Source organism: Saitoella complicata (assembly GCF_001661265.1).
Source record: "Saitoella complicata NRRL Y-17804 unplaced genomic scaffold SAICOscaffold_29, whole genome shotgun sequence".
NCBI lineage: Eukaryota > Fungi > Ascomycota > Saitoellomycetes > Saitoellales > Saitoellaceae > Saitoella > Saitoella complicata.
This window is the reverse complement of record NW_017567020.1, coordinates 14,713-29,796: the sequence shown is the minus strand read 5'-3', so window position 1 is coordinate 29,796 and position 15,084 is coordinate 14,713. Positions and strand designations below refer to the sequence as shown.

At 52.7% G+C, this 15,084-nt stretch overlaps 7 protein-coding genes and 1 non-coding gene across 8 annotated transcripts; 5 read left to right on the top strand and 3 right to left on the bottom strand.

The window, feature by feature from the left end:
* Positions 1-1,355: 1,355 nt before the first annotated feature.
* SAICODRAFT_32135 (uncharacterized protein) lies at positions 1,356-2,229 on the top strand (the record flags this gene model as incomplete). The annotated part of the gene is made up of 1 exon (XM_019168126.1): positions 1,356-2,229. A coding segment is annotated over exon 1 (410 nt), but the record flags the coding sequence as incomplete, so codon positions are not given.
* A 93-nt stretch (positions 2,230-2,322) lies between these two features.
* On the bottom strand, positions 2,323-4,202 carry SAICODRAFT_32134 (uncharacterized protein). The gene has a single exon (XM_019168125.1). It carries the CDS (start codon positions 3,982-3,984, stop codon positions 2,365-2,367), a length of 1,620 nt encoding a protein of 539 aa, XP_019021084.1. The 5' UTR covers positions 3,985-4,202; the 3' UTR covers positions 2,323-2,364.
* Positions 4,203-4,935: 733 nt separating this feature from the next.
* On the top strand, positions 4,936-5,948 carry SAICODRAFT_62503 (MT-A70-domain-containing protein; the record flags this gene model as incomplete). Its single annotated transcript, XM_019169915.1, has 2 exons — positions 4,936-5,074; positions 5,131-5,948. Coding segments are annotated over 2 exons (957 nt in total), but the record flags the coding sequence as incomplete, so codon positions are not given.
* A 56-nt stretch (positions 5,949-6,004) lies between these two features.
* Positions 6,005-7,410, top strand: SAICODRAFT_73724 (uncharacterized protein). Its single transcript, XM_019170885.1, has 2 exons — positions 6,005-6,273; positions 6,335-7,410. Exon 2 carries the CDS (start codon positions 6,340-6,342, stop codon positions 7,315-7,317), a length of 978 nt encoding a protein of 325 aa, XP_019021082.1. The 5' UTR covers positions 6,005-6,273; positions 6,335-6,339; the 3' UTR covers positions 7,318-7,410.
* A 698-nt stretch (positions 7,411-8,108) lies between these two features.
* On the top strand, positions 8,109-8,555 carry SAICODRAFT_32131 (uncharacterized protein). The gene has a single exon (XM_019168124.1). It carries the CDS (start codon positions 8,236-8,238, stop codon positions 8,485-8,487), a length of 252 nt encoding a protein of 83 aa, XP_019021081.1. The 5' UTR covers positions 8,109-8,235; the 3' UTR covers positions 8,488-8,555.
* A 111-nt stretch (positions 8,556-8,666) lies between these two features.
* Positions 8,667-10,172, bottom strand: SAICODRAFT_62337 (DEAD-domain-containing protein; the record flags this gene model as incomplete). The annotated part of the gene is made up of 1 exon (XM_019169904.1): positions 8,667-10,172. The coding sequence occupies one exon, from the start codon at positions 10,170-10,172 to the stop codon at positions 8,667-8,669; it is 1,506 nt and encodes a 501-aa protein (XP_019021080.1).
* Positions 10,173-10,609: 437 nt separating this feature from the next.
* Positions 10,610-10,683, bottom strand: SAICODRAFT_t161. Its single transcript has one exon. It is a non-coding gene; the product is annotated as a tRNA-Met (tRNA).
* A 438-nt stretch (positions 10,684-11,121) lies between these two features.
* SAICODRAFT_73722 (DUF221-domain-containing protein) lies at positions 11,122-14,412 on the top strand. Its single transcript, XM_019170884.1, has 4 exons — positions 11,122-11,175; positions 11,233-11,558; positions 11,609-12,994; positions 13,047-14,412. The coding sequence occupies exons 2-4, from the start codon at positions 11,357-11,359 to the stop codon at positions 14,183-14,185; spliced, it is 2,727 nt and encodes a 908-aa protein (XP_019021079.1). The 5' UTR covers positions 11,122-11,175; positions 11,233-11,356; the 3' UTR covers positions 14,186-14,412.
* Positions 14,413-15,084: the final 672 nt, after the last annotated feature.

The following is a 15,084-nucleotide window of genomic DNA, read 5'->3' as shown; positions in this document are numbered from 1 at the left end:
TGAATCCGTCATCAAAGTTTGAGCAATCTCAAAGATGGTCGGGGGACTCATAGCCCGAGGTGAATTGTTGAATGCGGCGTCGTCCGACTCGTCTTCTTCGTTGTTTGACGGTTCGGGATGTGAGGCACCCTCATTCTTCTTTCGCACTGTTGAGGTCCGTTGTTCAGCACGCCGGTGAGCACGCTCTTAATCTCAAGTTACCACCGGCAAAGCGCCTACCTGAGTGGGAGCGTATTGCAAGGGCTGTCCCGCTAGACGTATCCTGCAATTGGTGGGGGGTGAAGCATATCACCGCCAAAGCGGCCTTGTATCGCTTCGATTCGTTAATTGAGGTCCCTGAATGGGATGAGATTGCAAAAGTGGATGTGGCCGCCGCTGTGAGGCATAACATGACGTTCATGGAGGGCTACGAGCTCTTGAAGACCATTCGTCGCCGTGTTGTCCTGGAAGGCCACCAGGGGCAGCAATCTGGTGAAGCCGCTGCAAGGAGTGACGAAAATACCCTACTCTCAGACATCGCCGTCGAGTTGAGCAAGGAGTTGTGTGAACGCGAGCCTCCCGTGGATGAGGTGTTGAGGAGGAAGCTTCCGGGTGGGAAGGTTGTGAAGAAAGGTCAAGAGAAGACCTTCCAACAGTACGCTGACTACCTATCATGCTTCGAGAAAACAATCTCCAACCACGAGGAGTTCGTTACGAAGATGATGGCAGCGCATCTCAAGAATGTCGTGGAAGAATCGGTGGAAATAGGGATTAAGATGGAAGGGTTGGTATTCGATGAGAAGCAGGCCATGGAGGAGGAGAAAACTACATAAATATGTTTTAAGTTTGGGTAGTTGTACGATAGTGGGTCCGGTGGTCTACGTATTTGGTTGTGCGTTGGTCTGTTAAAGGTTTCTGCTAGCGCTTTGGGGGTATAGTTATATTTTGGTAGGGTTGAAGGTTGGTGCTTTTTTTGGTTTCTCTTATCGTATATACCTAATGGTAAAACAATAAATCCACGTCATTGCACAAAGAAGTGGGTTTTGTAGTTCCAGAAGATCTCGACGGCGGCGGCCTCCCAGCTCTGGTGCTGGCACGTTCAGCAGGTTTTCTGGAGCTCTTACCTGTGCCCCACACTTGTCACGGTTGGGACGGTCCAAGCACGGTACATATACTTTTGTAGCACAGTCAAACATCAGTAGGATTTATGAGATAGTGTTCTGCTGGGTTTGTCGGGTCGTAAATCTATCAGGTTACCCCGTATGCACAGTTTACATGGCCCGAAAACGGAATCGCACTTTAACGCTCTGGAAATCCCAAGACGTCACCAACACTGTCCCCGAAAAAGAATATCTTGGACAGAAATAAAGCAATGGAAACCGCGGCGCCCCGCGAGTCGGAACGTCATATATTCAACTTTACAGAACAGCTATAGCTTTTGCAATCCGTAGCTAAGCATGTCCCCTTTGTTCGTAAAGCGCTCAACCAGATCTAGACGCTGTTGATGAAAGAACGTGAGCCCAAGTGGGAGGAGGCAAGTTGTGAAGTGCCAATCCAATTGGGTCCGTTCAGAAGTCTTGCCCGGGAAGGTTAGCCACGTCTGAATTCGACTCCATTCTGCTCGTCTACACGATCGAATGGAACGATAATTAGAGAGAGGTTCAAGATCAACGCATGCGCAGTAGCGAACAAGTGCTTCGTCAGAACAAACTCTTCGACCAAATTTATCTGTACGTTACTCGGAAAGAGTGGCCTTGGCTGCGCGTGCCAAACGAATTGACTGCACTCGAACTGCGCAGGCGATCTAGGGAAGTTTTGCACAATTATAATGCCGAAGAGTTGTTGAGGAAGAAGTCAAAGGTCACGATTGCGAGGAAGAAGGGGCAGCTTACTATGCAGCGTTACCTCAAGACCATAGTCGATTATGATGCAGAAAGAATGTTGGCTGATACGTTTGTCGACAAGCTTTTGGAAGGTTTCATCAAGTTCCCCAAGATCGCTGAAGTGAAGAAGGAGGAGGCATTGGATGAGCTGCAGGCACTCGAACTGGAGGATAAGGCGGAAGCTCAGGAGCATCTGATTGAGTAGAGGCAATACTGGTCGGTTGTTCTGTTGTTGGATTTTCCCCGTCGAAGTATCATCTTTGGAGTACGGTTATTTATCGCATATCGGTAGGTCTGTACAATGGTGTTTGTTGTGAAGGTCACCTCATATACGTATTGGGTTAACAATAGAATCCACGTAACCGCAAGTCGTCGATTGATGTGAAACTTCAAGCTCTCGAGGGTGTCCCTAACGTGAGCAACAAAATATTGCAAGGTATACCCAAAAACTAGACGCCGTCCCCAACAAGCAGCATTCTTACTTCGCAGCCTCCATCCTCCATTACTGCTTATCCCTAACCTCCCCCCTCTGCACCTCATACACCACATCCGTCCTGATAACATACTTCCCCTCCCCCACAACCCCCTTCCCACCCCCCTCCCTCTCCCCCAACTCCCCCCCCACCGCACTCCCCTCATGCAACAAACTCCCCCTGCCCTCCCCGTGCGGAAAGACTAGTACAGACCCCATCCGTGGTTTCACACTGTGTGCGTCGAGGATTCCGTCGCGCGTGGGGGAGGGAAGGAAGAATGTCGTGTGTCCGCCCGGGAACTCGTCGTTGAGGTAGATCAAGAACGTGAGGCGCGAGTACAAAGGTTTATCGGGCGGACTCGCGTCGTAGACATATGAGTCATGCACCGGTTTAGTGGGATCGGTTCCGGAGGGCGGCCAAGCCCCATCGATGTGTGGACGGTAAATAGCGCCGGGCACGTACCGATACACCCGAAACCGGACATTAAGCCCCCACACCTTCCCACCTGCAATCTTCTCCGGTAGGAGATGGACGATTCGAGACCATAGCGTATCATGAAACGCCCGATCCGCGAACCAGATGAAATTGTGGGCGAGGACGGAGGCGTCGCCTTGGGCGGGTATGTCGGGGAGGAATCCCATCGTTTCGCCCGCGCGGATGATTTGTGTGCATTCGTCGACCGATAACGCATCTTGAAGGAGGAACGCGCCGGGGACGTCGGGGACGTCGTGGCGGACCACTGGAGGGTGGGTCTCATCCATTGCAATCGTCCCCGGCTGCGAGGCATAGATAATTGCTGGATGCAAATTCGCCGGTCGACGTTCCGGTCCGGGAATCGTGGAAATTGCGGTGAACTTTGTTTTGAGCAAGTCTGGGGGCATGGCGCCGTTATGTGTTAGGGTGTTTGCCATGGCGTTTGCGTAGATGGGATGGTTGTGGGGTTTACCGACGGACCAAGCTGGATGTCGGCGGACAACGGATTGAGAGGTGGAGCCGGTGTCGATGGCGAGGGCTTCTGCGGTGACGGGGACTGGTTTTCCTTCGCCGTCTTCGAAGGGCTCAGCGGCATCGTGTAACTCTCCAGCCTTCCTCTTCGGCGCAGCGTTGGTTGATGAAAATTCTGGGGCACCACCAACTGGTAAAGGGTTATCGTCATCATCGTAGCCTCCACGCGCAGGTTGACAGACGCGAAGAATCCCGTCCAGGACAGTCATGACCTCCTCAGACCACCCACCCTCCACCCCCACACTCGCAGCATCACACTCCCTAACCCACCTCTGCAACGCCCCCAACTTTGGCTTAATCCCCCTAATCTTCATCTCCGCCAACAAAACCCTCGCGTCCGTCCACGCTCCTGCCTCTAGTGCCGAAGATAACCGTGCCGTAAGCGAGTTCCCCGGGTTCGGAAGCGATTGAGAGTATGCCCATACCGCCGATCGAAGTTGACGGAGATCCTTGTGTTTGAGGAGGGTTGGGTGTGCGGCGAGTTGCTCGAGGGTGTCGACGGCGATGTCAAGGTCGTCTTGGGAGATTACGGCGAAGGGGGATGTTATTTCGGTGTCGTCGGCGGAGGTGGAGGGGGAGGGAGGAGCTACGGACTTCGCGATGACGGTTGAGGCGAGCTTTCTGCGTTTGGCGGTTTTGCCCATGATGGTATGATGGACGGATCAAGCGTCGATTGAGAATTGAGTTTGGAGTAGAGGTGTTGAAGGTCGTATAGGAAAAGTGCGTGGGGCGAGTTTCTAGTGCAAGGGCAGGACAGCGTCGTATGGACGTACGACGATAAGGACTGATAACGGACCACCTGCTGGATCGAATAATCTTGTCAATTGGGCGTTAGGTTTCGGCGGTATTCAACCCTTTGTTTCTTTGGCAGTTCTCCAGGAATTCGAAGCTCTGTCGCAGCCGCGGATCGGATGTCGTTGACTGTGGGAGCGCTGTACGCGTTATAGGTGTAACCTTCACTTACGAAACGTCTCTCGCAATCACCAATCCGTCAGCTCAACTTCGAAACATCTGAGCGCAGCTTAGCAACTATTGCCACTGCAATGACCAACTCTCAACCGACCGCACGAAACCTCGAATCCGTCCTCCTCCTCCACCTCTCCACGGCCCCTCCAACCTTCCTGACCTCCCTCCCGCTTACACCTCATGCCCTACTCATCAGGTGCTGTACATCTTATTCTTCTTATGCAGAGGACTAATTGTGACGGTACAGCTTATGCAGACGCTTCCCAGAGTTGACGTATTCAACCTCTGCTCTCTCCTCCCTCCGATCTACGTTGCAGAAGCTTGCAAGGGTGTGGCATACGGGAGTTTGGATCGGAGACGATAGCTGTTTGGAGTGGTTTGATGTCCGGGTTGTGAGGGTCGCCGCCGTCGCCTCCGGAGTCACCATCCCACCCTTACCCACACCAAAACGCCAACGTATTCGAAAGACCGATCCTTCATCCAAACCCAAAGACCTAGACAGAGGAGTTATTGCACAACACGAGGAAGAGCTCAAACAAACCTCCCTCACCCTCCTCTCAACTCCAACCTTCCTCTCCTCCCTCCCCTACACTCCACCACCAAACACTGTCTCAAATTCCGAATCAGCTTTTATATCTTACTGTCCAAACTTTACGAAGACGGGGTGTGCGAGGGCGAATGGAGGGATGGCCTGTCGTGATCAGGCGCATTTTGTGCCGATTGTGAAGCCGTGGACGGATATTGCTTTGGGGGATTGTTCGTATTTGAGTATGTGTTTTCCCTTCTCACATGAACGAGACTAGTGGAGCTGATATGAGGAGCAGATACTTGTCACCGAATCGCAACCTCTTGCAAATACCTTCACTACGACATCCTCCCCCCAAGCTGCCCTCCCACCCTCTCCAGCTCCTCCTCCTCTTCCCCACCTCGCCCCGACATCTGGTCCCGCACAGAACCAATGTACACCCCACCAACCCCCCTCCCGGCCCAATGGATCTCAGCCGATATCAGAAAGTTGGACTTCCGGAGTCTAGGAAAGTTCGGCGTGGTAATGATGGACCCACCGTGGGACATTCACCAGTTGCTGCCGTATGGGACATTAACGGATGACGAGACATTGCGAATGCCCGGCGAAACTCTCCAGGAAGAAGGAGGTCTACTCCTTCTCTGGGTCACCGGGCGGGCATTGGAAGTCGGCAGACAGGCGATGCAGAGTTGGGGGTATAGGAGAGTCGATGAGGTGGTGTGGGTTAAGGTGAATCAGTTGGGGCGGTGTATCCGGACGGGACGGACGGGGCATTGGTTGAATCATAGTAAGGAGCATCTACTCGTCGGTGTACGCCTCCCATCTTCCTCCCGTTCCCACGAGGCGTTCGACACTCGGGGTATTTCGGCACATTGGCGGCCCCTCGATGCCGATGTTCTCGTGTCTGAAGTTCGAGAGACGAGTCGGAAGCCGGATGAGATTTACCCGCTGATCGATCGCATCGTTGGTCCCAATGTGCGGAAGCTAGAGATTTTTGGTAGGGAGGGGAATTTGAGACCCGGGTGGATTACGGTTGGGAATCAGTTGAAGGGCAGTAGGATTTTGGAGAGGGAGGTGGGGGAGAGGGTTGGGGTAGAGATGGAGGTATCGAGGTGAGCGGCGGATCTAGGATTTTGTATCGAAACTTTTGATGAACGAAGGATCACAGTGGAATGGTAACGGCAGTTGGTCGATAGTTCTGATTTGATATCACACCGTGAGGAACAGCTGGGGCGCGCTGTTGCAAACCGCCAACGACAGGACGCGCCTGCCCTAGCAAAAGGTCTTTACACATATTTGCTTCGTGATCTGTCTGGACTCCTCCTAAGAGTGTATTTTTCCGAGTTCGTTGCAGGGTTCTTCAGAACAGCTGGGATTCCCTGTGTGACGTCATGTTCTACGCAATGATCGACAACCTTATACATCCAAACTCCAAGAAAATGTCTGTCTCGCCTCCAATGCTTCCTCAGCCGTCATCAACTGACCTTCACAAACAACTACAGCCTCCATGAACGGTACAGAAACGTCCTCATCGCGGACTGTGGCAGCAGATCCCGATCCCATCTCCCGCTCCTCTAATGGCACCGCCGTCCTCCCTCCTGATCCGTCCCAATTGACCGGAGAATTGCCACCCCTCCCTTACACCCTCCACACCCGCAAACTTTCCATCCTCTCCTTCTGGACAATGATGCTCATCGACTCCTGCCTCATGCCAATCGCCCTCTATGTCGGCCTCTGGTACGGTACCTCACTCTCTCACAACCACGTCTTCACCATCTCCACCGCCCTCTTCGGTGGCGTCGCGATATGGGAATATACACTCCGTTCTTGGCACTTAGCGTTTGGGAAGAACTCTTTGCGGAACAGGCCGTTGGGGAATGACAAGAAATGGGGATTCGATGCCTTTCATTGGTGTTTTACGGGGCTTTGGGTGGTGTTGGCTGCGGAGTTGATCGTGGGTACGATTCCGCGGGAACCGGTCATTAGGCTTCTCGCTATGCCGCCTGCGAGTGTGATGTTCTTTATGGGTTTCGTGATGCTGTTTAACGACTTCCTTTACTCCCGCCACCATCCCGCTCCTTGCCGCATTTCTTCTGTCCCGAAAGGCGAACCGATCCGTCCATCGGTCTATACCATCGTTGAAGACATCGTCGCCGTCGACGGAGCCGGTGGCCGGACCTTCCGTAGCGCATGGAATGAACGCTATGTAGCATCCCCAGTCCTCCCCGATCTTCTCTGGAGACTCGGGGTGTTTTGGGCGATCGGCGCGATTGTGGTTGCGACAGCCCTAACGGGTGTTGTGATGGGGATTAGGAGTCAGTTGGTGGGGTATATTGTCGCGTGGGTTGTGCCGTGGATTTGGGTTGCGGTTTGGACGGGGGTTACGGTGGGGTGGGTTAGGAGGGGGTTGAGAAGGGAGAGGGAGGTGTGGGAGGAGATGAAGGAGAAGCAAGGAATTGAGTGGAGATCTACTCAAGAAGTATAAAGGGAGAGAGGAGTGGGCTATATGAATGAGAGGAGGAAAGAGTAGAATCTACCGGAGATATTGTGTGGGAATATTGCTATCGACGGCGTTGGCGTTTGAGAAGAATGTACCTGGGTTACTCTTCGAATAAATTGCTTCTTGGTAATACGAGAAAGTCGCGATCGTCTGTGAAAGGGCTGAGTCAAGCGAAGACTGATAGTACCTTCCAAAGCTACTGTACTCGTGCAAATAAGTTTGGCAACCGCGGGAGTTTGTGTAGAGCCGCCATTACTCAACTCAACGAATTCCACAAACTGTTTGTGATACTTCCAATCTTCATCAATCCAGTGCTTTGAAATATTCCTGGCTTTCTGTGCAATTCTGCAAGATCTCTTTGTTATGTCGAATGGACATTGCCAAACCGTAAAAAGCATTCTTGAAGTTTGGGCTTCTGGATCGAAAGGATAGGACTTGTGACAAACAGTTCGTTGATTTCGTGGAGACGAGCAAAGGCGGTTCTGAACTCCCGTTTAGATTGATGCTTTCCATGTATTGTTGAAAAGGTTGAACATCTCCTTTGAGGTGTGTTCTCCGTGGTCAAACGATGTCAGATCAAACCTTGACTTCAATGGGGCCCTCAAGCTTAGTCGGCCGAAATCAGTCTTGTCCTGGATACATCCGGAGTGCAATACCTTTCCCCGGTAGAACCGGAAGGGATTTCTCTGCTTTAGTAGTCACAATCCTCGTGATTTCCCATCCCTTCATTTGTGTGCGGTACGGCCGTCCTGCAGCCCCCATGCACAAAGCTTAGCCGAGAGCACCTTCGCAATTCAATCATCAGCCTTTGAGCTTCTCAAAATGGCCGCCCAAATGACCCCCGATGAGGTATGATGGGACGCTGTCTAGTATTAGTCATGGACCCGAAACCAGGCGTGACGGATGAGATCAACAAAACTTCTCAAACCGATTCAGGAAAGGCATGTTGCGGATAAGGAGTGGCAGGAGATTGCAGAGAGGGCGCACCCGGTGGAGGGAGGGAAAGCGAAGAAGGAGAAGGAGAAGGAGAAGAAGAAGGATAAGGGGAGTAGGTACCCCAGGGGTGAGAAGAAGGCGGAACAGACTGAGGCGGAGAAGAAGGAGGTTGGGGGGAGTGTTGAGGAGGCAATGGGTGAGTTGAAAGTTGGACAGTAATAATAATCAAAAGGAATATATACTGTGATTGGAGGGACGTACGTAATGGAACAGCATCAATAACAGGCATTCTAAACATTGGTGTCTCAAGGATCGATAATAGGTATCTCTAGATCTGCATCTATAGCTATTCATCCACGTAGTATCTCTTTCCTTTCATGTAACTTCCACATCAATATCTAATCAGAACCAGGCTTCACCTTCGTAAGCCTCAAACCTTCAACCCCCTTCAACCCCATCTTCCCAACCGTCTGCGTCCACATCAACGGCGGCAACTTCAACCCAAACCCACCCTTTCCACACGCCATCTCATTCGCCATCTGCACCAGCGCCTGAGGTTTGAGTGCTCCCTTCTGCTGCTTATAGAATCCGAGCCAGGCAGAGTATGCCCTGTTTTTCGTTTGCTCCGGGACGCGGGACATAGCAGAGTTAGAGACCTCGAAGTCGGTGGAGGTGGGGGCGAGGGTGTGTGGGGCGAGAGGGAGGTCTTTGATCTGGGTGAGGTAGGCGGCTTCGTAGGGTGCAAGGATGAGGAATCCTTTTCCGCTCTTACCTGCACGTCCGGTTCGTCCGAGACGGTGGATGTATTGTTCGCGGTTTGAGGGTTGTCCGACCTGGATTACATGCGTGACGTCCGGGAAATCCATACCGCGGGCTGAGACGTCGGAGGAGAACAACACTCCGGTCTTCGCGGCGCGGAATTCGTCGGCGGTTTTTTCGCGTTTGGATTGGGAGAGGCGGGAGTGGATTTCGTAGGTTGGGAGGAACGGAGTGAGGGTGCTTCCGATGTGGGTGAAGTGTTCTGCGAACAGTTTTGTTTGGTAGGCGGTGGGGAGGAAGATGACCGCCTTGAATTTGTCGGTCGAGGCTTGTTCGGCGCGGATGAGGGCGAGGAGGGAGGGTAAGACGGTGTTGACAGAGGGGACGTGGATAAGGAATTGCGGGATCCGCTCGTGGGTGCCTACGTCGGTTTCATTGATGGTGTTGATGAGCGCGTAGCCGGGTCTCAACAGCTTACCGGCGAGCTGCTTGATCGTGTTGGGAACCGTGGCGGAGAAGAGGAGGGTTTGGCGCTTGGGGGTTGGGGGGAGGAGAGCCATAATTTTGTTCAGCGCGACTGAGAAACCTTGGTCGAGGAGTTGATCAGCTTCGTCGAGGACAAAGAATTGGACTTCGGTGAAGCAGGCTTTGAGAGATGGGTTTGAGAGGTGGTCGTGGAGACGGCCAGGGGTGGCAATGAGGAGGTCGGGGCAGGTAAGGACTGCCTTCTGGTCTTTGCTAGTGCTCAATCCGCCGATTGATGTGTGACTTCTAAAGTTGAATCCGGTCATCAGGAGTCGTGCCTCATCCGTGATCTGTTTGGCCAGTTCGCGGGTAGGAGAGACGATAATGGCGCGAATGGATTTCTTGGTGGGCGGACGTCCCATCAAAGTCTGGATTGCGGGGATGAGGAACGCAAGTGTCTTTCCGGTTCCAGTCTTAGCCTGAGCGAGACAGTCTTTGCCCTCGAGAATGGATCCCATGGTGGCGGCTTGGACCTCTGTCATAGTCTTGTACTTCAAGTTGTTGTGAATAGCTTGGAGAAGATTGGGCTTGAGGACGCCTTGGTCGGCGAGGTCCTGGAAAAGAGGAGTCGCAGACGAAGGTTCGGCCGGAGTGGTGGGTGCGGTGGAGAATTGGGACATGGACTCGGGAGTAGCAATGTCCATACGGGGTCTCTTCTCAGGAGGAGCGACACCAGCCTGGGAGACTTTGCGAGCACCTCCACGAGCACCTCCGCGGGAGAATCCACGGCTACCACCACGTCCTGCACGACTCATTCCTTTCGTTCCATTGTCCATTGCTGTTAGAGTAATTCGTCGGAGTGCGGACAACATTCGTTATTTCTTCTCGAGGAGGCGAGTTTTGAAATTACTCGGTTTGGAAATCATAGTGCGCGTAGTGAGGCACATGAAGCCGCACCTAGATAAACTTCCTCGAAGATAGAGATGTCTCCTGTGAAGAGGAAGGTCGACTGTTTTTCGAATGGACTCAGTTTGTTGCGGTCGATTGGGGGCGGTATTCACTGGATTCGAAGGCTGGCAATACCGTGGGAACCACCCGGCGAAAAGAACAAAAATAGTAGCATCGGGAGGTTTCGATCCTCCGATCTCCGGGTTATGAGCCCGGCGGCTTAAACCACTTGCCTACGATGCTTGGTTTGTTCAGATGTTTTTGCACCAACAATATATTCAAAGAAGACACAAACATGTGAAGAAACTGTTCAGTTTCATGACTTTTCTTTGACCCGTATTTGGATGTTTTCAAGTACCCTGTCTGAGAACTTCGTATTTTCCCTTCAGGGTCCTCATATAAGGTTGACGTTGGCTCAGAACGAATGCGCCGCTGACAGGGTGGGCGCCTGCAGTTAATAACATAACAAACCTTAACCACCAACGAATACTCGTAGGTCAATCCGTATACCCTGAACAACCAACACCAAGAACAGGAGCTTCTTGGACAAGGTAGGATGTCAACAAACGGTACGGCAGGCTCAGCGGCTGCTCTGTCCGGTACATCACTGTCGTCCTTCGTCACGTCTCTTGCCGCGAACGCAGCGATTGCAGCGACAGAAATTGCCATCTTCTGCCTTATCAGAGGACGTATCAAGCGCATCTACGAACCTCGTACCTTCATTGGGCCTGAATCGTATTCACTACCCCTTTCAACCATAACTCTGGGCATGAATGCTAATGAATGCCGCAGTAAACGAGCAGAACCGCTACCCCACGACCCCCTTCGATGGATTCGCCCATTGATCCTGACACCACCAACAGACGTCATCGCCAAGTCTGGACTGGATGCCTACTTCTTCCTTCGATACCTACGGATGCTCGTGTACCTCTTCGGTGGTGGTATGCTCTTCGTCTGGCCAATCTTGCTACCGATCAATGCTACCGGTGGTAACAACACAGGGCAGGCGCCCGCTGGAGCGGAAGTGAAGGGTCTCGATATCTTGGCTTTCAGCAATGTGAGTAGATACCATACGAAGCGACTGTGGGCCCATTTGATAGTCGCGTGGGTGTTTATCAGTATGCTTGCTCTATCTTGTTGCTCGAGGACGCATCTAACAAGGCTCTAGTTGGTACCCTGTTCTTCATCCAGCACGAACTGGCAGCATTCATTCGGATCAGACAAGCGTACTTGACCACACCGCAACATCGTCTCCGTGCGTCAGCGACCACTATCCTGGTTTCCACCATTCCGGAGGAGTACCTCGATGAAAACGCACTCAAGAAGCTCTTCTCCTGCTACCCAGACGGTGTCCGAAAGGTGTGGTTGAACAGAGACTACAGCAAGTTGCTCGACAAGGTGAAGGACAGGGACAATATTGCAAGAAAGCTCGAAGGAGCTGAAACGGATCTTCTCAAAACGGCACGAAAATTACGAGAGAAAAGACTGAAGCAAGCGCAGAAGGCAGCGAAGAAAGCAGGTGAAGAGCGCGAAATCGATGAGATTGAACTCGTCGCAAAGGACAACATGGAAGAAGACGAGGGTCTCGCGGCACGATACGTACCACACAACAAGCGCCCCACGCACCGCCTCCCCGTCAGGTTCCTCCCCGCTCTTCCCCTGGTGGGCAAGAAAGTCGACACCGTTCACTGGTGCAAAACCGAGCTTGCTCGTCTCAACCCCGAGATCGAGGAGGACCAGGCATCACCGGAACGCTTTCCGCGAATGAATTCTGCATTCATTCAGTTTCATTCGCAATTGGCTGCACATTTGGCTGTTCAAGCCGTCGCGCACCATGTCCCGTTACACATGGCACCGCGATACATCGAGGTCGCCCCCGAGGATGTCATTTGGGAGAATATGCAATTGAAGTGGTGGGAACGCTACATCCGTATCGGAGTCTGTGCGGCCGCCGTAGGTGCTATGATCGTGTTCTGGGCCATCCCAACCGCGTTTATCGGTTCCCTTTCCAACATCGCATACCTCAGCAAAGAAATTCCCTGGCTTGGCTTCCTCGCGAATATCCAGCCTCAGTGGATCTTGGGTATCATCACTGGTTTGCTCCCTTCGGTGTTGTTGTTGGTTCTCAACTCGGTTTTGCCTATCTTGTTGAGGTTCATTGCGAGACAGATGGGACCGCCGACGAAGACTCAGGCGGAGTTTTTGGTGCAGCATATGTACTTTGCGTTCTCCGTCGTGCAGATCTTCCTTGTCGTCTCGATCTCGTCCTCGATCACCTCGGTCGTCGCGTCCATTATCAATAACCCTAGCTCAGCGGCGACGATCCTGGCGCAGAACCTACCCAAAGCAGCGAACTTCTTCTTTTCGTATTTGTTGTTGCAGGGGTTGACAGGAGCCGCGGGTACCTTGTTGCAGGTTGTTGGGTTGATCCTATTCTATGTCTTTGGATTCCTGTTCGATAACACGCCCAGGAAGAAGTGGAAGAGGTTCTTCCACTTGAACACCATTGGGTGGGGTACGACGTTTCCAGTGTTTACCACGCTCGCTGTTATCGGTAGGGTTGTTGAGACGTCTTCTTCGGTGGAAATGCTAATCAAGTCTTACAGGTCTCACTTACTCCATCATCGCACCGTTGGTCATGATTTTCGTCCTCGTCTCGTTTGCGTTGTTCTACTTCGCTTACCTGTACAATTTCGTCTACGTTTACCGCTTCGAGATCGATACTGGAGGATTGGCGTACCCACGCGCTCTCTATCACACCTTTACCGGTCTTTACCTCCTCGAGATCATTATGATCGGATTGTTCTTCCTCGCTCGTGATGCGGATGGGATTGTTGCATGTACACCACAGGCTATCCTTATGATCATCCTCCTGTTCGGAACGGCCATCTTCCATGTATTGCTGACGACCGCATATGACCCGTTGACGCAGTACTTGCCCGTGACGTTGGAGGAAAGCGTGATGGAGCAAAAAGAGTTGCATGAACAGGCTGTTGAGTTGACGAGTTTGAGGCCGTTCCCGAGTTTGACGAGTAGTCAGGCGAGGCGGAGGAGGAAGGCGAAGAAGGAGGCCTCTGCGTCGGAGAAGGATGATGCTAAGGCGGCGAGGGAGAGGGAGGTGGAGATGGTTGGAAAAGTTGACCATGCACCTGAGGAAGAGAGCAGTGAGCGACAGAAAACCGACTTGTTTGTGGATACGGAGGTTGCACGACAAGAGGGCGTCATTGATTCCCCAGATACCCTTGGCGATGCCAAGCTTGAAGACTCGGAACAGCGCGATTCATCGAAAACGAAAACCGTCTCCTTCGACGATGCAGCAAAGAGTGCACCGATATCGCCAGCACCGACCTCGCACGCAACCCACTCCGCGGCCGCCCTCGACCCCGCCGGCCTGGCCGCCCCCTCATCGCCATCTGACGCAAAAACAACCACGACCACAAACACTCACTCCTCCTACACCCTCGGCTTCGGCGATCAATCTAACGGTGTTCACCTCAGCCCTTCCGAACGCTCCGCACTCCTCGACCGCGCATTCACCCACGCCGCTCTCCGTGCCCGTGAACCAATCGTCTGGATTCCGAAAGATGAGTTGGGCATTGCGGGGGATGAGATTGAGAGGACGAGGAGGGAGTATGAGGGGTTGGTCAAGATTGAGGATCAGGGGGCTTGGATTGGTGGGGATGGGAAGGTCAGGTGGGAGGGGAAGCCGCCGGATTGGGATGAGAGAGAGTTGGTGGAGATCTGAGTGTTGTGGATGGCTTGGCGGGTGGTGCACCTTGACGAGATGCCGGGGTTTGGTGTACCAAGACCCATGAGGGGAAGAGAGTGGAGTATGTGTTTTGGCGCGTGGAGGAAGCATACTTTGCCGAGGACTTGCTCGACAGCCGACGTGGAACCATGAGGGTTGGGCATACCATAGCATGCGCATTGATATCAACGAGCATGATGTATCGGTGGTGTTTGGACATGCGGATTGTGATGTGTTATTCATCAAGAATATGACTAGAAAATAATATTGCATCTGATACCCGAACTTCTGCTTGGAACATGGTCCTCCAACCGCTCCTCGCGATCTGTTCATCCAATAGCACCCTCAGCTGATACAAACGATTGAAGCTCTAGCAATCCCGATTTTCCATGTGTGATATTTTTAGCACGCTCGGCTGCCGCGGCGCACGGCCCATGGCCCAGGTTTCGGACCGGGCCCGGGTAGATAATCGCCGGCGCAAGCGTACCCGTTTAAAGCATCGGGTTAAGATGAGTCGAGAAGAGAAGTTTGATGCGATTGGGATGAAGACGAGTGACGCCGACGTTCGTACGATCGGTTGCGGCTCATGTGATCATGGAGATGGCGATGGCAATGAGCTACAGCTGAAGGGAGGCGCGGTTATTCGAATAGATCACGATGTGCTAAGCTTTTTCAAGCTGGGTGACGTTCGCAAGGAATCTCAAACGAATGTCTATCCTTTACCCGTTTGAGACGTGCCGTGTGTGTAATCTCCAGTCGTAGCTCTGCTGTGAGATGACGGTGGTCAAAGCGCACGGCTGCTCAGTGCCGCAATAGCAATTGAATGTACCCAGCCGTTTCCTTTCTCAGTCGCATCCTCGATATCCTCCATCAATTGAGCTCTGCTATTAATAGAA